The sequence below is a fragment of the Pipistrellus hanaki genome, assembly GCF_964339955.1.
Source record: "Pipistrellus hanaki genome assembly, chromosome: 3".
Taxonomy (NCBI): domain Eukaryota; kingdom Metazoa; phylum Chordata; class Mammalia; order Chiroptera; family Vespertilionidae; genus Pipistrellus; species Pipistrellus hanaki.
The window spans coordinates 156,415,751-156,438,551 of record NC_140505.1 but is presented as its reverse complement, the minus strand read 5'-3'; the positions used below and the strand labels follow the sequence as shown (position 1 = coordinate 156,438,551).

At 40.1% G+C, this 22,801-nt stretch overlaps 1 protein-coding gene across 27 annotated transcripts in view; it reads left to right on the top strand.

Annotated features, from left to right (window-relative positions):
• Positions 1 to 22,801, top strand: part of PPFIBP1 (PPFIA binding protein 1) — a 178,663-nt gene that overhangs the window by 102,679 nt on the left and 53,183 nt on the right. For 14 of the 27 annotated variants that reach the window (XM_084877199.1, XM_084877197.1, XM_084877198.1 and 11 more), the window contains exons 1-3: positions 10,616 to 10,634; positions 14,391 to 14,489; positions 20,685 to 20,890. In XM_084877199.1, coding sequence (XP_084733325.1) covers positions 14,426 to 14,489; positions 20,685 to 20,890 — 270 coding nt within the window. In that variant the 5' untranslated portion in view covers positions 10,616 to 10,634; positions 14,391 to 14,425. Of the gene's footprint in view, positions 1 to 10,614; positions 10,635 to 14,390; positions 14,490 to 20,684; positions 20,891 to 22,801 lie in introns of those variants that run through there. The other 13 variants (XM_084877212.1, XM_084877209.1, XM_084877210.1 and 10 more) reach the window with 2 other exon arrangements.

Genomic DNA, 22,801 nt, shown 5'->3' with positions numbered 1-22,801 from the left:
TTTTGTTGCCTAGAGGAATTTTCACAGGTATGAGATGATAGCTGTGGAATTGTTTCAATGCAATTTTTTGGCCTTATTTACAAAATGATATGGATTCAATTCTACATGTTTTGGAAACCCTATTGATGCACATTTAGGGTGATGTCATAGTTCTGTTTTCGTTTGAATCTCTTCTCTGCCACTTTGCAGCCATGTGACCTCTTCAAGTGATGATGATCTTTGATGGCATTGTTTTGGTGATAGGATATCCCCAATTGCAGTAGGGATCAGGAGAAATAGTATGTGAGGATCGCTCCTTTTAAGGTGTAATTGTGAAGAGTCAGAGCTAGATCTGTAACTTACGAAGGGTGAAGAGAAGGATTTGGGAGTTGTTTTTTGTTTTTGGCTGGGAATTTTAGGGCCAAAAGATTTTCAATATATTATTTATGGAAGAGAAGGAAACTGAGGATTAATTTGTGATTGAATATATAAAAGAATGAGGGAGTCATTGTTTAAAAGGTTGGGATGAGATCAAGAACAAGAATGAAAAATTTTTTCTTGACAGAAGACTGTGATCCTGGAATAGGCAAGTAAGTGTACATAGAATTTTTTTTAAAAAAATATTTTTATTTATTTCAGAGAAGAAGAGAGAGGGAGAGAGAGATAGATAGATAGAAACATCAATGAAGAGAGAGAATCATTGATCGGCTACCTCCTGCATGTCCCCTACTGGGGATTGAGTCCACAACCTGGGCATGTGTCCTTAACAGGAATCGAACCTGAGATTCTTCAGTCCACAGGCTGACGCTCTATCTATTGAGCTAAACCAGCTAGGGCTGTACATAGGACTTTTAGCTAGAGGAGAGTTCTCAGGATTCTCTGTATGGTAGGCTAAGAAATAATCTACTGAGATTAAGGGTCTGCACGAATAGGAATACATTAGGAGAGAGTTTTATAGGAATTTTTAGAGACAGCCATTATAAGGAATGCGATAGGGAGGAAACTAATGATGAATAAAGGAATTGTTGAGTAACATTAAGTGCTCAGTCAAGGTTGAAGTGAGATATCAGGCATTTGAAGTGGAGCCAGTCCCACTTTCTCCAGCAGTGCTTGGTACAGCTGAATCAAGACATAGCAAGAAGTTTCATAAGGAAAAATATACCTTTAATACTAAATTACTTTTTAACAGAAGGTAGGACTTGAGGGATCCTGATAATATGATAACTCACAGATATTCAATGCATATGGTGTAAGCAGCAAAAATGTAAAAGCCAATTCTCTCATCTGTTTTTAAATTCAAGCAAGTACCATGTTAAGTAGAATCTGTGCCCCCACTTAGAATATCCAACTTTGGGGGTGCCACTTGAAAACAAGACAGATGCTAGCTATCCTTGGCTAGGAAAGCTATGTCTCTTGCAGGTGGTCTCACGTAATCAGGTCCATGAGATGGACTTTATTGGAGGACAAATACAGAAATTGGCAGATGGTCACTGGAATGAAAACCCCTCAGTGTCTAGAATAGTTTCTGGCACCTGCTAGGCAAATGATAAATATTGAATATATGCATATGAACAAATTTATCCATGTCGTTCTGAAGCGCTAGTCCTACCAGATACTGTAAAATATGGGAAGTCCTGGGTACATTGGCTATTTGGTAGTCCTGCCCCAGTCATTCAGCATATCAGTAGAATAAAAGCAAACTTTCACATTCATGCCAAAATGATGCAACGTTTTTACTGGCTCTGCTTTTCTTCTGCTCCCCCTACCCCCCATATTCCCTCTCCTCCTCTCCTAAAAGCTGTGGGATACTGGGACTTTTATTCAAGTGAAAACAAAATCTAGGTTGATGATCTAAGACTTAAAAGAACCAACAATTGGATCATTTATCTTCCTTTTATTAAGTTGTATAAGCTGTCTGTAGATGTTGGAAATTAAACCTTTATCAGTGATAACATTTGCAAATATGTTTTGTTGATGGTTTCTTTTGCTGTAAAAAAGCTTTTTATTTTTATGTAGTCCCATTTGTTTATTTTCTCTTTAGCTTCCATTGCCCTAGGGGCAGTATCAGTGAAGAAGTTCTTTTGGCATATGTCTGAGATTTTGCTGCCTATGGGTGCAACCACTGTGGAGAATAGTATGGAGTTTCCTCAACAAACTGAAAATGGAACTCCCATTTGACCCAGTAATCTCACTCCTAGGAATATATCCCAAGAAACTAGAAACACCAATCAAAAAGGATATATGCACCCCTGTGTTCATAGCAGCACAATTTACAATAGCTAGGATTTGGAAACAGCCTAGGTGCCTGTCAGCAGATGATTGGATCAAAAAACTATGGTACATTTACACAATGGAATACTATGCTGCCATAAAAAAGAAGGAAATCTTATCATTTGCAGCAACCTGGATAGAATTGGAGAACATTATGCTGAGTGAAATAAGCTAGTCAATGAAAGAAAAACACCACATGATCTCATTCATTTATAGATAATAAGGAACATTATAAACCGATGAACAAATAGATAGATACAGAGACAGTAAAGCAACAAACAGAACGTCAAATTACAGTGGGGAGGGGAGGGAGATATGGGAGAGATCAACCGAAAGACTTGTATGTATGCATATAAGCATAACCAATGGACGTAAAACTGGGGAGGGAGGACATGTATGGGAGGGAGGGAATTGGTAAGATCTGTACACATATAATACCTTAATAAAAAAAAAAACCAACAAGCCCATTAATGCACTATTGTTTCATAAGCAGTACTACCTAGCATGTTTGTTGATTAATTTTGTTGGTGGTTATTAATTTATTCATCAAACCTTTGCTGGTCTCCACGTTTTGAACTAAGCTTGGCATAGAAGTGATTAAAAGTGGGACCTTCATTCTTTGAAAGTCTGTTGTGATAGAGACAGTATCCCATGGACCCGAGTTAAGGTAGCCCATTTTCCAGAGACACACCTTTTCCCTCGCCAGGTACAGTAATCTGGTAGAGATAAGCAATGGCTCCACATGGTGCCTGATAATCGAGTTTCATTTTGTTTGTAAGGAGCTATGAAGCGTTTGTAATGGTGTTTGTGATAATGAGTTTGGCTTGGATATTCTGCCATGACATACAGCTTTCACGGACAAGATCCAGCCATTTCATTATGTTTTACTGTACAGGATGGCAGGGGATGACTTTCCGTGGATGATAATTTTGTAATTCTTCTTGCTTCCTTTCTTCGGTGGATGGAGGAAGTACTTGTTATGCCTGGGGCTGGGGCTGGGCAGTCAGTTGCATCAGTAAAGGACCATTCCATCATTCTGTGGAGTAGGCCACAGCCCTTGAGTCATTTCTTGTTCCCAAACACTTTAGCTTTTCTACCCAAATATACACAAGGTGATCCGAATGTTGGTATGCGTTACATAGGTGTGCGCATTCATCAGAACTCATCACATTGTATAGTTAAGACCCGTGCATTTCACTCTATGTAAATTCTCCCCTTCTCCTCCCTCCCTCCCTCCCTCCCTCCCTCATTACCAAGTACATAAAGTCCTCCCTCCCCCTGGGCCTTTGTATGGGCTGTTGTTTCCACCTGGAAGCTCTTTCTTTTCTCCCTCCCCTCTTCCAGGGCTTTGCTCAGTGTCACTTTATCAGTGGGGCCTTCCCTGGCTAGCACATGAGCATGGTAACCCCTGCCGTTTTCTTTCTGCACAAAGAGCCAGCACAGCGTCAAGTTAAGATCACAGGCTCTGGAGTCCTGTTGGGCTTCAAATCCATTTTCCAGCTGTACGTCTTGGGTGCCCCTCCTGTGCCTCTGATTTATCACCCATAAAATAGGAGTACATATTGTGTCATTGGGGTTATTGGGAGGATTCAATGAATCAATACATGAGAAGCTCTTAAAAGCAGTGCCTGGTACATTGTAAGCTAATGTTTATCCTCCTTCCTTGCTTTGTTTTCCCATATTATGTATCACCAGCTCACCTACTATATATTTAAATATATATATATATATATATTTACTGATTTATGGTTTCTTGACTTTAGAGCAACAACTTTAATTTTCTTTCTCTTTTTCTTTTTCTTTCCTGTTATATCCTTAGAATAGTGCCTGGTGTATAATAGATAGTCAAGGAATGTTTAGTCGAGGTGAATAAGCGAATAGGAGAGGGGTCTGTGTTCTTGGAGAGGCTATGGGATGGGTTGGGACAGGGGTTGGCAAACTTTTTCTGCCAAGTGCCAGATAGTAAATGTTTTGGGCTTTGAGGGTTATAACCACTCAAATCTGCAAATAGCGTGAAAGCAGCCACTGATGATAATAGCGAGTGACTGTGACTCTCTTTATAATGAAACTTTATTTCCAAAAAACAGGCAGTGAGCCAGATTTGGCCTGTGGGCTGCAGTTTGCCACTGCCTGGATTGGGAAATAATTTGTGGCCTTGTTTTCCTGGTTCTCATCGTTCTTCTCTTAAGCACATCTCCTGCAGCCAGGGCCAGCCATTCAGAACTGAAATATAAATGACTTGAGAAGCATTGTTACCCATGATTACCTGGGTCTGTGCTCATTAATTGTACAGAATTTCCATGTCTTTTAAGACTTTAATAGTGAATGACAATGTTAAGGATGTATTTTGTACTTTCAACTGGATAATTTCAGGGCTTGGCTTTTATTTTGTCCCGTCCCGCCCCAACAGCTGAGAACATATCTCTACTGCTGATGGTGGCCAGAAGTACATATGCTGTAAAAGCAAAAAACATTGGCATTCCACTTACTGCACAGCCACGAGTGTAACTAACACCCAGTGGAAAGAGAAAGCAACAGAAATTACCCACTAGACAGACAGCTTCATTTTTAAAATCATTATAAAGTCTTATTCCTCCACAAAACGGTCCCCTCGCCCACAGTTTTTCTCACTCTTCCCAGACAGTTTGGTATGCTGGCAAGATTCTTCCACTCAAATATCACATGCTTTGGGCTATGTTGCATGAATGACAAGTGATGTAAATTTAGTGCAAAATATGTAGCCTTTATTGCTGTAATTGAAACAAAGTAAGCAGAAATTGTACTGTGCTGCGTTTTAATTAGATGTATAAGTAGTTCAAATACACTGAGTGGCCAGATTATTATGATCTCTGAATGCATAATAATCTGGCCACTCTGTGTGTGTGTGCCCAGTGCATGAATTTGTGCATAGGTGGGGTCTGGCCAGGGGAAGGGGACACGGGCAGTTGGCCAGCCTGCCTGCTGGTCGTCGAACTCCTGGTCAAGGAGATAATTTGCATATTAGCCTTTTATTATATAGGATATACACTGAGTGGCCAGATTATTAAGCGTTCAGAGATCATAATAATCTGGCCACTCAGTGTATATGACTGCCATTGCTGTTAATTTTATACAACTAAAAATCTTCGTTTTACTTCTTCTGAATTTAATGGAATGTCACCCATATCAGTGCTAACAGTTTTCTCCTTGCCGTTTCATTGTTGTTATCACTTGGCATGTGTGCAGAGAGAACAAATCTGAACCACACTCCCTAGTTCTCGGGGCGCTCTCGCTCCCTGCATCGCCCCTTCTCTCTCCATCCGTGGTCGGTGGCTGCCGTGTCCAGTCCCAGTGCTTGTGCACACACTTACTCCCAGCACACACCTGCAGGGGTCTCCCGAGCAGTGCTTCTCCAGCCATCTCTGCTGAAGGACCAGTTTTTTGTTTTGTTTTTCTTTTTGTCTTTTCTTTCTTTTTTATTGACTTCAGGGAGGAAGGGGGAGGAGGGAGAGAGAAAGGGAGGAAGGCAAGAAAGGAGGAATGGATAGATAGATGATGAGGGGTAATCATGGATCAGCTGCCTCCTGCACATCCCACACTGGGGACTGGTACCACACTGGGGATTTAGCCCACAACCCAGGCATGTGCCCTGATTAAGAATCGAACCATGACCTCCAGGATCACAGGTCGACACTCAATCACTGCGCCACCCCACCTAGGCTTGTTTTATTTTTCAATCTATCATGGGGTGATTATTTCTGTAAAATCCAATTTTAAAAAATGGCCAGGTCAGAAAAATTGGATATCACAGGAAGGTCAGGTTGCTATAAAATATTCTAAATAGTTTCTGGACTTATCACATGGTGGACCAGTACCAGTGGGTGGATGAACACTAGCTCACAGACCACCTTTTAAATAGCATGACTTTAGAGCAGCCTTTCTCAAATGCTTTTGACTCAGTGTAAGATATACTTTCTGGTATGATGCTGCAGTACCTATATATCCACGCCCACATGTACACACACATTCTGAAATCACTGGGATGTCAGGTACATAGAAGGCAGAAACAGTTTTCTTTTTCTGCTTCTTGTCTTCACTCTTCTATCTCTAGTGCCCGGCACGGGGTAGGCCTGCCATACTTACTGCATGCAGATGTGTGTACATAATCGAATCAAACGTTTCACAGAACAGTACTTAACCTTTTTTTTTTCCTGTAAGACACTCCGATGTTGTCTATTTTGCTAAATAAATGAAGATGGCACTCTACAAAGTTTACTTCATTTCCTTCTAATCTTAGGGTCATGACCCATGACTTACAAAACACTCCTGTAGAGGCTGCTTGTAGATAGGCAGTTTGTCCTTCCCCTCCTTTCCAGAGCCTGGAGTAGCTGTTCTGTAGCCCTGACTTCAGTCTGGGCCCCACATCCCAGAACTGCTTATCTCTTAGCCAGTGGAGCCTGGATTGGTAGACGTGGGTAGGATACTAGGAGCCAGATGGAGTCTGTAGATTTTTTTAAGAACAAAGAAGAGATGGGTGGGGGTTAGGGTTAGAGTGGTTTGAAAGATCAGAAGTTACAACCTGCTCAGGCCTCCTGATACTCCTCCACTATATTGGGAGCTAAGTTTGCAAACCCTTAGAAATCACATCGTTCCGAAGTAGCACAGTGAATTTGGCTCACCACAGTCTTGAACAGTGTAAAAATTCGTCCTGTGAGATTATAGATAGGAAGGGTAAGAGCAATGAACAGATTTATCCACATTTATCTTAAAAGTTAAGATGAGGAGATAGGTTTCTGGTTTATGCAGTTAAGTGGGAGGTCATACTGTGAGCCAAAACAGGGACTGTGAGGGCTGGAACAGTTATGACATAAAAGACAGACAGAGAGAGAGAGAGAGAGAGAGAGAGAGAGAGAGAGAGAGAGAGAGAGATAGTGAGTTTGTGTGTGTGTGTCCCTTGGAGCAGAGCACCACACTGCAAGCCTTTGATGTTCTCCACATGAGGTCCAGGGATCAGAGATCACAAACAGCCTCTGTTTTCACGGAGCTCACAGCTTAATCAAGGAGACAGATACTGTTAAATGAAGGCTCTTGTTGGAGGCTGGTCATCCTAGTCAGGGCGAACGAGCTGTGTGATTAATACCTACTGACTTCAGTGAGAAGCACACTTGGGAACAACATGAGTTTTGGCCTCATATCTTACTTCCTGAGTTACCTTAGACAAATTTAGAACTTCGTGAAGACATAGTACCAACAACACTAGCTAGGGAGACATGGGGCATTCTTTCGATTTATCACAGTATCGTCAGACTTTAATACTAATATTTAATACATACCAGTTTTTCAAATAGCAGCAACATCCTCTTATCCAAAAAGTGAAGGATCTTGGCTTATTGTATGAACCTTTGTGTCCATCCTTTCTGGTTGTCATCTCTAAATATTAATAGCGTGCAGATGAAAAGCTCGTTTCCTTTTATCTTCCCTTGCTGCTTCATTTATTTCAGCACTTCCCAGCTTTGTCCCAGCATTTTTGTTGCTCTTTATGTTAGTGAGCAAGAGAAGTAACTTCTACTAATGCACAGTCATTTATGCTCCCCTTTTTTATGGTCTGCCTTACAATTCTCTGTGAGAGGCTCTTCTGTTTTCTGAGTGTGTTTGTGTTTATGCAGGTGGTTAATATAACAAGTATTTTCTTATTTGGTTTGTAAATATTTGCTGAGCCTTTGGTATGTTTGAAGTTATGATAGAAAAAAATGAAAATACTTAAGACAACGTATCATGATGAAGGGTGTTTGAAAATCCTGTTGTCTAAAGATGTGAATGGAAAAAAGTAATATTTTATTATGGAAAATCTCAAATATATGAATCACCTGTGGGTGATTTATATGAAAATATATTGCTTTTATAATGACCATATGATTTTAGCACTTCACCAGCCTAGTGGAATGGGTGTAAACATGCTCTTTCATTTTTCTTTTCTTTTTTAAATGCCATCAGCTTATTGGTCTAGTTAAGGATTACTTTATTTTTTAAGTTTGTTTTTTATTGTTGACCATGTTATAGGTGTCCATATTACAGTTTGTTTTTTATTGTAGAATAGGATAATGTTACTCCATATACTTATCACTCACCTTCAACAATGATCAAAGCATGGCTAATCTTATTTCATCTAATATATCTTCACCCTATTCCCCTTCTTATTATTTCAAAGCAAATTCCACATATTATATTATTTAATTCATAAATATTTTACTAATCATCTCTAAAAGTAAGAGCTTTGCCGAAACCGGTTTGGCTCAGTGGTAGAGCATCGGCCTGCAGGCTGAAAGGTCCTGGGTTCGATTCCAGTCAGGGGCATGTACATTGGTTGTGGGTGCATCCCCAGTGGGGGGCGTGCAAGAGGCAGCTGGTCGATGTTTCTCACTCATTGACGTTTCTGGCTCTTATCCCTCTCCTTTCCTCTCTGTAAAAAATCAATAAAATATATTTAAAATAAATAAATAAATAAATAAAAGTAAGAGCTTTTACAAAAAGAACTATTAAAACTTCAAAATTAAAATAATTCCTTAATAACACCAAATACAGTCAGTGTTCAAATTCCCAGTTATATCATCAACTAGAGGCCTGGTGCACGAATTTGTTCACTGGTGGTGTCCAGCTGCCCTACCCCGATAGGGTCGATTGGGGGTGAGGCTGGCTGGAGGTAAAGGCCACAGGCTTTTGGCTAGCTGGCCCCATCCCCTGGTCAAACTCCGGGTTGAACTCCCAGTCCAACTCCTAGTCGAGGGAACAATTTGCATATTAGCCTTTTATTATATAGGATATTTTACTTATTTTACAGTTTGGCAAATTTTTTAATGTGCTATAATATTAGATATCGCCCCTGCTGCTAACATCCCCATCCTTTTTGTTTTCAGCACTTGGCCTGTCCCTTGATCCCCGCTTCTTATCATGTTTTCTTTTTCACGTGACTCTGAATTGATTTTCCCGGGATGTTAGAGCAGATTGAAGGTGAAAGGATTTGGACTAACACAGTGGGGAGGAGAAAGTATGTGATGACAGATACAAAGCAGACAACCAGAGTACAAGGAGGATTGCTTAAGAATCCTGACATGTTGCAGACATCAGGACTTAGTGGAAGTTTAAAGGGAGGGTTTTTCAGGTTAAAACATAATTGCCTCTTCAGAGCTGTGATTCTTGGATCAAAGTAAGAAGCGGGGGCTGCGGAGAGGAGCTCTGCCCTTGTTTACCTTGGTAGCCAGTTCCAGCCTCATCTGGGTGGGGCGTGTGTCCCAGGAGGAAAGACGGCCTCTTTAGTCCTGTGATGGAGTGTGCTCTAGAATCACATGAACAGCTTGTAAAACCCAGGCTGGTGGGGCCCAAGGATGTATTATACATTCTGACTCACTCCCAGGTGATGCTGCTGCGGGTCCAGGAACCACAGCTTGATGACCACGGATGGTCCTTCCTACTTCCTGTTGGTCTTTCCGTTTTTAAGACATTTTATCTTTCCTAAGATTGTGTTGCTGCATACATTGGAACCCTTTGTGTAATGGATGTAACATCCCTAGTGAGCATCTTTGGGGGAAAATTGGTGAGAAACCTGTGGGTGATTTATATGAAAATATACTGTTTTTATAATGACCATGTGATTTTGGCGCTTCACCAGCCTAGTGGAATGGGTGTAAACATGCTCTTTCATTTTTCTTTTTTTTCAAAATGCCATCGGCTTATTGGTCTCGTTAAGGATTACTTTAGTTTATTTTTTATGTTTTATTTTTATTTTTATTGTTGACCATATTACAGGTGTCCCCTATCCCCCTCTCCATTCCCCACTGCATGGACAGTCTCTCTTTCAATAAAGGATTTTTTCTCTCTTTAGTCTTAATCTCAGTGAACTGTATCCATCTCACGGCACAAAATTAGAAGTTCTCTTTCAAGCCTAAACATTCTACCTAAGGAAAGCTGAGAAGAAAGCTAGGACAAATGTCATTCTCAAGAAAGCGAGAGTTTAAAACAAACTTTGTAATTTTCTCACAGCCTGACTTTCTTCATGGAGTCTGGGCAGCTAGCCCGACCTAAAACATCAGTTAGTCAGCAACTCTGCAAAAACTTGTGTTTTTTCCTGCCAAACGTTTAGCCACCACACCCATTGCTGGAACTTTCTCTGGTATTTTACCCCATTCAAGTCTGCTCTAAACAGGTCCTACCCAAGCTTAAAATATACACCAAACTTGCTTCTGTTGGGTCTCTTTTTGTCCCTTCCTCTAAAATATGAATATTATTTCCAGGTTCTTGCTTTACTAAGACTATTCTAAACTTATTTTTAATGAAGCCATGGGAACAGGAAACCACTAGCTTGAGGACTCCTACAAACAGAGCTCATCTTTTCTGTTCACATCACACAAGTAAGGGTTTTCTTAGGTTTGAACTCTGACCTTTAACTCAAACCAAATTCCTTTGTTGTGGTGGTTGTATTTTCCGGTGCCTTTTCCTTCAGCAAGTCATTCAAAGAAGTATACGTATATTAGTTATTTAGAACACAGAAATCATTTTGCTATTCTCTGAGAATCATTGGATGTTGAAGTTTTAATTTTCTAAATGGTTTTGTCCACCCAAAAGACCAAATTATAATCAGAATTAGAACAAAGGGACCTGGTTATTCTGACTCTTATTTTTGGACCTTGGATCTGTACTTGGATTATTCATTATCTTTGATTTGTGATGTATTATCACTATAAGTCCATGCTTTTCCTCTATTATATCAATTCATTTACTTATTTAGTTGATTTAAAAAAATACAATTTTATTTTTAACTTCTAAAATCATCTTCATTCCTAGCTTTTAATATTTGAGATGACATTTCCATATATTGAAATGCACACATCTTAAATGTGTAGTTTGATGAATTTGACAAATGTATAAACTGGTGTAACCAACACCTCAATCGACTTATTAAACAGGAAGTTCCCCAGTACCTCTTTTAATCATTTACCACTTCCTATAGATAACTATTGTTCTACTTTCTATCATCGTAGATTGCCCCTTACTTGAATTTCATAGAAAAGGAATCATACAGTACATAGTCATTCGTGTCTGGCTTCTTTTGCTCAACATACTGTTGCATGTATCAACAGTTCAGTCTTTTTTATTGTGTAGTAATATTTCATTGTATTGGAATAACATTCCATTGCATTAAGTATGTGAGAACACCCAGGGGAATCTTCCTTTCAGATGTGTTTTTGAGGATATAGGACAATCTTTTTAAGAGTATGGTATTTTCTGAAGTCTTTTATTTAGCCTTTCTATTTTTGACAATACTTTGACCCATTCATGACAATTGGCATAGCTTTATCAACACAGATGCTCACTCAGTGAGGCTGACTCTAAAATACCTCAGGCCATTGGCAAGTCTGAGTTTTAATATATAATGGAAATTCTATTCTTAGTGCTTCACCACTTCAGGCTTCTGTTCTCATTCTTCACTGTAATCCTTTAAAGCCCATTTGGGATTTATTGAGACTTATTTTGTGGCCTTGCGTACATGGCCCATCATGGTAAATATAACTTGGACTTGAAATGTATATTCTGCATTTAAATGTTTTGTTCTATAAATTGAATTAGGTCAAAATGGTTACATTTTCACCACCTTTAACAGTAATCCTGCCCTAACAGGTTTGACTCAGTGGATATGAACTGAAGGGTCCCGATTCTGGTCAAGGGCACATACCCTTCGGGGTGTATGCAGGAGGCAACCAATGGCTGTGTCTCTCTCACATCAATATTTCTCTCTCTCTTTCTCTCTCTCTCTTTCTCTTTCTCCCCCCCCCCCCAATCTTTTCACTCTCTCTAAAAATCAGTGGAAAATATCCTCCAGTGAAGATTAACAACAACAACAAAAGTAAACTTGTACACTTTAGCTGTCACCCACTTTTTCTATAATACATGCATATTTATTACATTTTCTGTCTGTCCTCCCCTTACTGTTATAAGTAGCGTATTATGTGATAAATATAGAGATCAAGAGTAAATATTTATGTGTTTTTTTTTAACAGTGAAATATTGTCATCATAGTTTTATGTTATTACACAAAGGATTGGTCTCTAAAGAATTGGAATTTTTTTTTTTAATTGGTTCTTTACTGCTTTGAAAATTATGGCCTTGATTCTGACACCTCCGTGTCATAGTATTTGAAAGGTTCTGGACAGAACAGAGAAGTAGATAATTCCCTGTCATACTTGGAAGTGTTTCGTGCCCTACACAAATCATAGTCGCTGGCAAAGAAAATCAATCCTTGTTTTTATAAATTGGTGGGGCAGTGAGAGTTTTTCATTGTGAGCATTACTTGGTTTTATTAGCATTTCCCATGTTTATTGCTGAGCTGACGTGTGTTCCTTTCTATATATCTCATGTTATCTAGAGCACTTTGAAGCGCTTTTAAAATGAAGGTAATGCAAGCCACTTAATTTTATGAAAGTAAAGGACTGAAGGCTGTTTGGCTTAATCCTTCATGTTCTCAGTTTTCATGTTTTAAATTTTCCAACCTGAAGTGTGATTATTAAATCTGTGCCCCACCTCGCTGGATTAGCTGAATGTGCAAGTACGTTTTTGAGAACTACCTAGACTCACAGCCTAGCTTGTTGACCACCTGAATTCTGGTAACTGTAAATGCACACCTTGGGCATTTTCGTGCTGTAGTATTTCCACATAACATGGTAGAGATACTTGATACCTTCTGAGGTAAAGTTCTGGGAAATGCTTAGATGAAATCTATAAAAACTATAAAAACAAAGTATTATTTCACAATGATTAGATGGCTTATTATTAAAATGAATGTACATAGAATTGATCCAACAAGCTTTTTACCAAAACTGTAAATGTGTTTATAAAAATAAAGTGGTAGCTGAAACCGGTTTGGCTCAGTGGATAGAGCGTCGGCCTGCGCACTGAAAGGTTCCCGTCGGGGCATGTAACTTGGTTGCAGTCACATCCCCAGTAGGGGTTATGCAGGGGACAGCTGATGGATGATTCTCTCTCATTCATGTTTCTAACTCTTTATCCCTCTCTCTTCTTCTCTGTAAAAAAAAAAAAAAAAAAATCAATAAATAAAGTGGTAAGTGAGATCTGGCTGCTTGGAAACAAGGGGCAAAGGTTTCTATTAAACAGCAGACCCTTTATGTCCCATCTGCTACGTCGCAGAAGCCTTAATTAGCATATTGGGAAAATTTGTATGCATATTTAGTCTGGTACCTGAAATGCATTAATTAATATTGAAAAACATATAATTTGGCTTTTTCCTGCTTTGACCAAATTTCTTGCAAGGCTGTAAGTTCAGTCAGTTTTTTGAATAGGTAAAAGAGTGAGTAGCCTGTGACAATTTTAGCATAAACCTATCTTTCAGCTAGAGAATCAGATAAGCAAATATAATATTGTTGAAATTAGACCTAGGCTAAAAACTGGTCTTTGATATATTTACGTGACATGTTTCCTTGCAAAAAATCAGCAAACATCTCTGATTTCATTTGTAAAACAAAGATGAATGTATCCATTTTATAGGGTTTCTGTTATGATAAAGGATTGTGGATAATTTATGTAAATGTATAGGGACCATTGTAGACACTTGATGCATGGTAGCTATTGTTACATTCAACAATAGCAGTCAATGTGTGTATGTGTTTACCATATACGCACACAATGAGAACCACTTTCTTACACATGTCTTATGGTAATTCTCATACAGAAAAAAGGGGGCAAATTAAGAGAGTAGAGATTGGTTTGGACTGGAACAGGGAGGGAGGAAGTTCTGGTCTACCAGCATTCCTCAGGGCCCCGAGCAAGGCTCCACAGCCAGGCCTGATACCCCTCATGGAGATCTAGAGCTCTACAGAGGGTGGCATGGAAAGCAATCTTCACTTTAAACACCTTGAGTGCAAGAACTGAATCTTGTTTCATTAACTGATACAGGTATAGCATGTGGTCTCCCAGTGTAGTAAGCGACGGTTGGCCGCAGCTCGTTAAATGTTCCAATTAATTCAGGTCTACTACTTCAGAAATTCTCCCTCTTCGCCTGCCAGGGGGAGTTATCATTTGGAGTTGAATGATCAACCCTGCCAGGAAGCATGAGTCATTTAAAGGATGTCATGATAACATCATTATTTTTTCAGATCCAGGTTGGAATTTGCCCTCCACAAATAACAAAATGATGAGTGATGCAAGTGACATGTTGGCTGCGGCGCTGGAGCAGATGGATGGCATTATAGCAGGTAATGTGCATCCTCTGACATATGGGATCATGCTATTTATTCTGCTCTCTTGACTTTTTCATTACGGCTGCTTTATTACCTTTCCACTTTCCTATTTTCACTTATTGGCTCTCTCCAATGCCTTTAGGGTCCCCATGGTTTATCCTTGACCCTCTTTGCCATTTTCATCCAGAATTTTAATTTTTTCCCCCCAAAAAATGTTCAGTTAGAGTTGACATTCAATATTATGTTATATTAGTTTCAGGTGTATAGCACAGTGGTCAGATGATTATGTAATTTATGAAGTGATCTGTCAATAATTCTAGTAATCATTTGGCACCATACCTAGTTATTATTGACTGTACTTTACATCTCCATGACTATTTAGTAACTACAAATCTGTACTTAATCTCTTCATCTTTTTCACCCAATCACCCTAATCCTCTCTCCTCTGGCAACCAGCAGTCTGTTTTCTGTAACTATGAGTCTGTTTCTGTTTTGTTTGATGATTTATTATGTTCTTTGGAGTCCACATATAAGTGAAATCATATGGTATTGTTTTTCTCTTACCGACTTATTTTACTTAGCCTAATAAGGTCAATCAATGTTGTCACAAATGGTAAAACTTCATTCTTTTTTTTTATGCCTGAGTAATATTCGATTGTATAGATGTGTCATATCTTCTTTATCCAATATCGATTGATGGGCACTAGGATTGCTTCCATATCTTGGCTATTGTAAATACTGCTGCAGTGAACATAGGGGTTGAATTTAATTAGTGCTCTGGATTTTTTCAGATATAGATATCAAGTAAGTGTAATTGATGGGTCGTAAGTAATTCTATTTTTAAGGAACCTCCATACTGTTTTCCATAGTGGCTGCACCAATTTGCAACCCCACCAACAGGGTAGAAAGGTTCCATTTCCTTCACATCCTCACCAACATTTGCTCATTGTTGATTTATAGATGATAGCAATTCTGACATGTGTGAGGTGATAGTACATTGTGGTTTTAATTAATTTAATTTAATTTCTCTGGTTAGTGACATTGAGCATCGTTTCATATGTCTATTGGTCATCTTTGTGTCCTCTTTGGAGAAATGTCTATCATATCCCCTGCCCATTTTTTAAACTGGATAGTCTGGTTTTTTTGGTGTTAAGGTGTATGAATTTTTAAAAAATTTTGGATATAAACCCCTTATCGGATGAATTATTGGCAAATATCTTTTTTCATTCAGTAGATTTTATTTTCATTTTGTTATTTGTTTTGTTTCTTTTGCTGTGAGTTCCATTTGTTTATTTTTTTTCTTTTGTTTCCCAAGGAGATATATCAGAGAAAAATATTACTAAGAACAGTGACAGAGAGTTCACTGCCTAAGTTTTCTGGTTTTATTTATTTGGGTCCTGTCTGTTTTTTTTAATGAGTATTATTAAAGGTTTTCAAAGAACCAGCTCTTGGTTTCATTAATCTTTTGTATTTTTTTAGAGTCTATTTTGTTTATTTCCACCCTGATTTTTATTATTTCCTTCCTTCTATTCACTTCGGGTTGTGTTTGTTACTGTTTTTCTAGTTCCTTTAGGTGTAAGGTTAGATTGTTTATATGTGATTTGTCTTGTTTCTTTCTTTCTTTTTTTATTTGAATCTCAGAAAAACAACAAATAGTTTGATAGTATATTTGTTGCCAATATTGTATAGGATTACTTAACCTCAACCTGTATGTCTATTTTCTTCATTATGTTAGGGAAGTTTTTAGTCATTTTTTCAGTTAGGGTCTCAATTCTTTGCTCTTTCTGTCTGCTTTCTGTTACCCTTATGATGCAAATGTTTTTATGCTTGACATTGTCCCAAAGGTACTGTAAATTTCTTTGTTTGGGTGGGTGTTTTTTGCCACCTTGACTTCCAAATCACTGATTTGATCCTCTGCTCCATCTAATCTGCTGTTGGTTCTTTCTAGTGAATTCTTCATTTCTGACTGGTTCTTTTTTATATTCTTTTTTTATGCTTACTCTCTTTGTAGAAGTTCTCACTAAGTTCCTTGAGCATCCTTAAAAACCAGCGTTTTAAACTCTAGATGTGGTAGATTGCTTGCCTCTCTTTGATTTAGTTCTTTTTCTAAAGATTTCCCTTGTTCTTTTATTTGTGACATGTTTCTTAGTCTCCCCATGTTGGCTGTCTCTTTGTGTTTGTTTCTATGTATTATATACATCTGCTACATCTTCCAGTCTTCATGGGATGGCCTTATGTAGTATGTGTTCTGAGGGGCCAAACTGGACAGTCTCCCTGACCACTTGAGCCAGGTGTTCCAGGAGTATCCCTTGTGTGTGTTGTATGTGCCTTCCTGTTGTAGTGGAGACTTGATTGCCATTGAGACTTCAGTAGGTGCAATTGACTCTCAGGTTTACTAGCAGGAAGTTTGGCCATGACCACAGTGTACATGCTGCTGTGCAGTGTAGATCTCAGGGAGCAGGATTTGCCCCAGTGGTGCCTGCTGACTACTCGTTGGGCATGCCACCTATGCAGCTAATCTGCTCCGTTATGGTCTGAAGCTAGCCACTAGGTGTGCTCTGTGTTGATTCCAAGGCTTCTTGTGAGGATCTCCGTGCAGGTCAATGTTTGACACTGCCTGCAATTGGGCTACCTGTGGTTGGTGGCTGTCTGTATTGGATCTGGATGTACATGCAAGAGGTCACACTGTGAACCAAGGCCAGCTGCCACCAGTATTGGGTCTAGCTAGGGCAGTTCAGCAAAAGTCCCAAGGCATCCTGAGACCTGCCACTGCCTCTGGCTACCTTTAAGGCTTGGCTGCTGAAAGAACTTTCAGTGATATGTGAGCTTGGTGAGGCAGGGTCTCAGGGAGTCACCAGGGTTGGGTGAGTGGTGTGTTCCCCAAGTTAATACAGATTCATATTTGGCACCAGTGCTGACCTTTATGACACTCAGCAAAAACCCCACTGGGGCTAACCACCATCTGCCTGAGGCCTGGGGACCTTTGTGGACGGTGGGGGTGAGGGGATGGCTCTCAGAAGTCATCAGGGTGGAGTTGGTGGAGTTCACCAGGCTAATACAGGTTCAGATTTGGCCAAGTGAGGGTTAGGGCTCAACACAGGGACAATGGTAGCTGTCCTTCAGCCATTTCCCTAAAAACCACACAACTCACTTTCTGTGTTTCTCTGGCACCCCTGGAGTGTGATAAGAATTCCTCCAGAGTTTTTAAAGAAAGACTGTCATGTGGACTCAGGTGGCTGCTGTTGAAAGAGCCTTAGGGCTTGTGCAAGTTGGGCAGGGCAGGGTCTCAGGGAGTTGTCAGGTGGAACGAGTGGGCTCTTCATCAGGTTAATGCAGATACGGATTTGGCCTTATGGGAGGAGGACTCAACACATGGGCCTTGGTGGCAGTGCCACACAACCCAGTTTCTCCCTGTATGTCTCTGGAGCCCCCCTCCTCCCAAGCTGCTGTCTCTCCACCAGAACCCAAGGTGAGTGCCTGCCAGCAAGAATTTTTTTGCATGGGCCCTTTGCATGGGCCCTTTAAGAAGATGCCTGTGTTTCTAACACTTAACCAGCTGTTAAGTGGGCTCCTCTTCCCAGCACTGGTGTTTCATGCTGGGAAGCCTGGTGTGGAGCTGAGACCCCCTCACTCCTCAGGGATTACCTCTGCAGCTGAAATATCCCTCAGGATTTTCAACCGACACCCGTGGGTGTCCAGCCAGACTGTTCCACATCTCCGCCCCTACTATCAGTCTCAGTATGGTAGCTTCTTTATATCCTTTAGTGACAGGGCTTCTCTTCAGCCATTTGCAGGTGGCTGTCCAGGTTGGTTGTTCTATAATTTTGTTGTAATTTTATGTGGTCAAGGGAGGAGGTGAGTGCCCTTCCTACCTACCACCATGTTGATTGGTACTCCTCTTGGTTTAGTATTATGTTTAGGTTAGGATTTGGTTTAGGGTTTGGGTTAGCCATGAGGTTAGGTTTAGAGTTAGATTTAAGATAAGGGTTAGTTTTAGTGTTCATGTGTGAGTTCAGTATTAGGTTTAGGGTTAGCTTTAAATTTTGGGTCATGGGTTGGTGTTAGGATTAGGGTTAGGCTTAGGTTTAAAGGTAGGGTTAGGATTACAGCTGAGTTTAGAATTAGCATTAGGGTTAGGGTAAAATGTCTGTGTTTATTTCAGAATTATGGTTAGGGGGAGATTTTATGTTAGGTATGGGGGAACCTCAGCAGCTGAGATACTTCTCAGATTCTTAATCGCCATATGTGAAGAGGTAAGTACAGCAGACACCTATTCTGCCATTTTGCCTGGACCCCCATTCCAGAAGTATTGTTAAATTTTACTTTAAGATGTCAAAAGTTCCGATAGCATCTTGGGCTTCTGATCGAGGTTCCTGGCAGTCTGTGGACCACACTTTGAAAGCTACTGCTTTTCCCAGTATCCAGAGTGTTCCAATCTGTTTCCTTGAATTTACCATTTACTTTAGCACCAGTGACTCACATCTCCTTACTTTCCCAATTCTTTTGTTATCTTTCATATCTCTGTCTCTTACTGCCAGTAAGGGATTTCCCCTGAAATATCTCATAGACACATCAATGTCAGTATTTTAAAAAAATATTGCACTCATTATATTTCCTCAGGAACCTCTCTAGCAGTCTTTGGCTAATTCCACAGCCCTTCGCCTCAGCTTTATAGGGTTCCTGTGGAGATTGATAGAGAGGGTTATGTGAAGCTTTTAGCACTGTGTTTAGCCTATTGGTGGTAACTATTGTTAGAGTTTGGCAGATTTGAGTCCAGATCATCTGTCCGGTATTAGGAGGCTCAGTGGAATGGACTAGTAGAGAGAGTCTCTCCCTTGTTGTTAGAATTGATCAAGCCAGACAGCCAACTGGAGAGACAGCTAACACAGTGGTTCTCAAGTATCATCCAATTGTAAGATTTTCAGATTTATGAGGCGATAGCCTAAATATTGTAATTATTGCTATTTAAGTGTGAAGTTTACATTTATATTTGACAGTATGTATATTTAACAGATTAGAACATAAACACCAAAGAGATGAAGAGGTCTAGATGAGTGTTTTCAGAATGGGCTGTGGGTCAGTTGTGTGGATTTAAGTAGCAGAATGTTTTCTCTTATAAAACTAATTGAAAACAACAATGGCTGTAAGATTATTTTTAAAGCTAATTTTAGCAAGAGCATTTGATGTGAGGCTGCAAGCAAAATCATGGTGGAAATGTGGATACACACTTGCTCACACATCCACCTACAAATATATACATGTAATTCATTGCACTTTTTCAGAGATTAAGTTCTGGCAAATACCTGGGAGCTGGCCCTCTTGCCTTTGAAATTATGCTATGCAATTTCCACCTCAGGGTGTAGCTTATTTTTAGGAAATGAAACCCTTTACGGTCCCTAAAATTCATTCTTGGTTTTTGTAATACATGGCTCATGTGAACTGATCTGCTACCTTCTTAACCCCATGTTTGTGAGGTTAGCACAGTGGTCGGCAAACTCATTAATAAGCAGAGCCAAATATCAACAGTACGATTGAAATTTCTTTTGAAAGCCAAATTTTTTAAACTTAAACTTCTAATGCCACTTCTTCAAAATAGACTCGCCCAGGCCATGGTATTTTGTGGAAGAGCCACACTCAAGGGGCCAAAGAGCCGCATGTGGCTCTCGAGCCACAGTTTGCTGACCACGGGGTTTACACCGAAGCCCACCATATTCTTACTGTACCACACAGTTGGTGGCCCACCTGTTAGATATTGGACCATTGATATTCACCATCTGTTATATTGTTTTTATTTTGGCAACAAATAACTATGCCTTAGAAAGATGGACGTGATCCAATTATCTCTTCCTTCTATTTGTTTCCTTTTTACTGAGTTTATTGGGGTGACACAATTATCAGGTAGAATTATCAGATTTCAGGTGCACACTTCTGCAACACAATATCTGTACACTGTGCTGTGTGTTCACCACCCCAAGTCAAGTTTCTGTCCATCGCCATTTATCACCCCAATACCCACTCCATCTCTCACCTTCCCCTGGCAATCACCACACTGTTGTCTGTATCCATGAGTTTTTGCTCAATCCCTCCATATTTCCCCCCTCCCCCGGTGACTGGACTGCTGGATTTGCTTGCCACCTACAGCTTTGGTGTCTTATCTAACATAAATCCTGGGCTTTCTTTGATTTAAAAAAATTTTTTTTTTAAACCTAGGTTCTAAGGCCCTGGAGTATTCCAATGGGATTTTTGATTGCCAGTCCCCCACCTCCCCGTTCATGGGAAGCTTGCGAGCCCTGCACCTTGTGGAAGACCTGCGTGGACTGCTGGAGATGATGGAAGCAGATGAGAAGGAAGGCCTGCGATGTCAGATCCCAGATTCAACCGCAGAAACGCTCATCGAGTGGCTTCAGAGTCAAATGGTAGATTTCTTCATGTTGCAACTCCCATGCTGCTTATTCCGAAATTTAGAACATAGAACAGCCAATTAGGGCAATAAGAAAAAATATATAGGGCAACCCAAGTTTTCCCTAAAGAGCTCCCAATTCCCTTTTGACTCTAAGGATTATTTTTACAAAGGGCTATTTATGTACATTTCTTGGGGGCCCAGCAAGTCACCTGATGATTCTCATAAAAGTGGACTGGCCTTTGGATTGTGACCGAATGACCTACCGTGGCTTTGGACAAATAGTCCTATAAGAGAAGGAACCTTGCACATAATAGATGCTTAGCAGTATTATTGGACGGTTTTCTGTAAAAAGGACCCAGTGGCAATTCTAAATAGGCAGACTCTCAAAAAGCAAGTCTTTGGTATGAAGTGCCATCTAGTGGCTAATGGTGGTCATTTCAATTCCAGTGTACAAGTTAGTGCATTATTGGGCTTTTAAATGATATTCGTCTTCGCTGAACAGTGAGGACTCTTTCTAGACAAAGGATATCACAAACACAGATTCAAGGGAAAAGATAGGAAGGGTGTTATTTTGTAAGTATTTAAAGAATACTCAGTTTTCAGGAATTTACATTAATAGGCTTATGGGTTAATTGTGTTAGTATAAAAGCTAATGATCATTGTATGAAAGAATTGAGATATATTTTTGGATCTGTTTGCTGCTACCTTAATACTACATCCTGCAGCTAAAACATGTTCACATGATGTGACACGAATACTTGTGTCCCCAGCCAGTCCCATGCCGAGTGTTCTCATGTTCCAGCCAACATGCCTCCCATTTCTGACAGTTTTTTAGTGGTGGTGGCTCTACACAAACTTAACAGTTGGAGATATTTTATTTTTTTGTAATACGTGATACCTTATTATTATACTTTTTCCTTTGTGGTTAATCCTCACCCAAGGATATTTTTCCATTGATCTTTTTTAGAGAGAGTGTAAGACAGAGAGAAACATCGATGTGAGAGAAACACATTGATTGGTTGCCTCCTGGATACATACAGACCAGGGTCCAGGCCGGGGAGGAGCCTACAGCCAACGTATGTGCCCTTGACCAGACTCAAACCTGGGACCCTTCAGTCCTCAAGCTTACACTCTATGCTAGGGGTGTCGAACTCAATCAGAGAAGGGGCCAAAATCTAAAATCCAGCCTAAATCGCGGGCCGAATGGTTTACTGAACAGTCATAAACTGACAATGTCATAAACTGACAGCGGAGTGCAGTGATGACAGCGCGGTGCGGGCCACATTGCAAGGCCTGGCGGGCTGGATTTGGCCCGCGGGCCTTGTGTTTGACACATGTGCTCTATGCACTGAACCAGACCAGCTAGGGCCTTATTATTATATTTTATATTTGCTCTGCAAGTTTCTTCTCTATACCTTAAACAATAAAAATAAAACTGAAAAAAACAAGTTTCTTCTCAATAGATTGAAGTATTCAGGTTTTCTTTTCATTTTAAATATATATTTTATTGATTCTTTACAGAGAGGAAGAGAGAGGGATAGAGAGCTAGAAACATCGATGAGAGAGGAACATTGACCAGCTGCCTCTTGCACACCCCCTACTGGGGATGTACCCGCAACCAATGTACATGCCCTTGACCAGAATCGAACCTGGGACCTTTCAGTCCGCAGACCGACGCTCTATCCACTGAGCCAAACCAGTACCAGCAAGGTTTTCTGATTTCGTTGGGGAATTGCTTCATGCTCTAAAATTAGATGTTTTCTAGCTATTCCCCAGGCTATTTCTACTTCCTATCTCACCTGCTTTTTGCTCCACATTTTTCTGATAATTCATCACCTACTGGGAAAGGAATTTACTATTGGCAGGAGCACCTCTTCCTGGCTCACACCCAGAGGCTGCGATTGGCAGCCATAGCTTAAGGTTG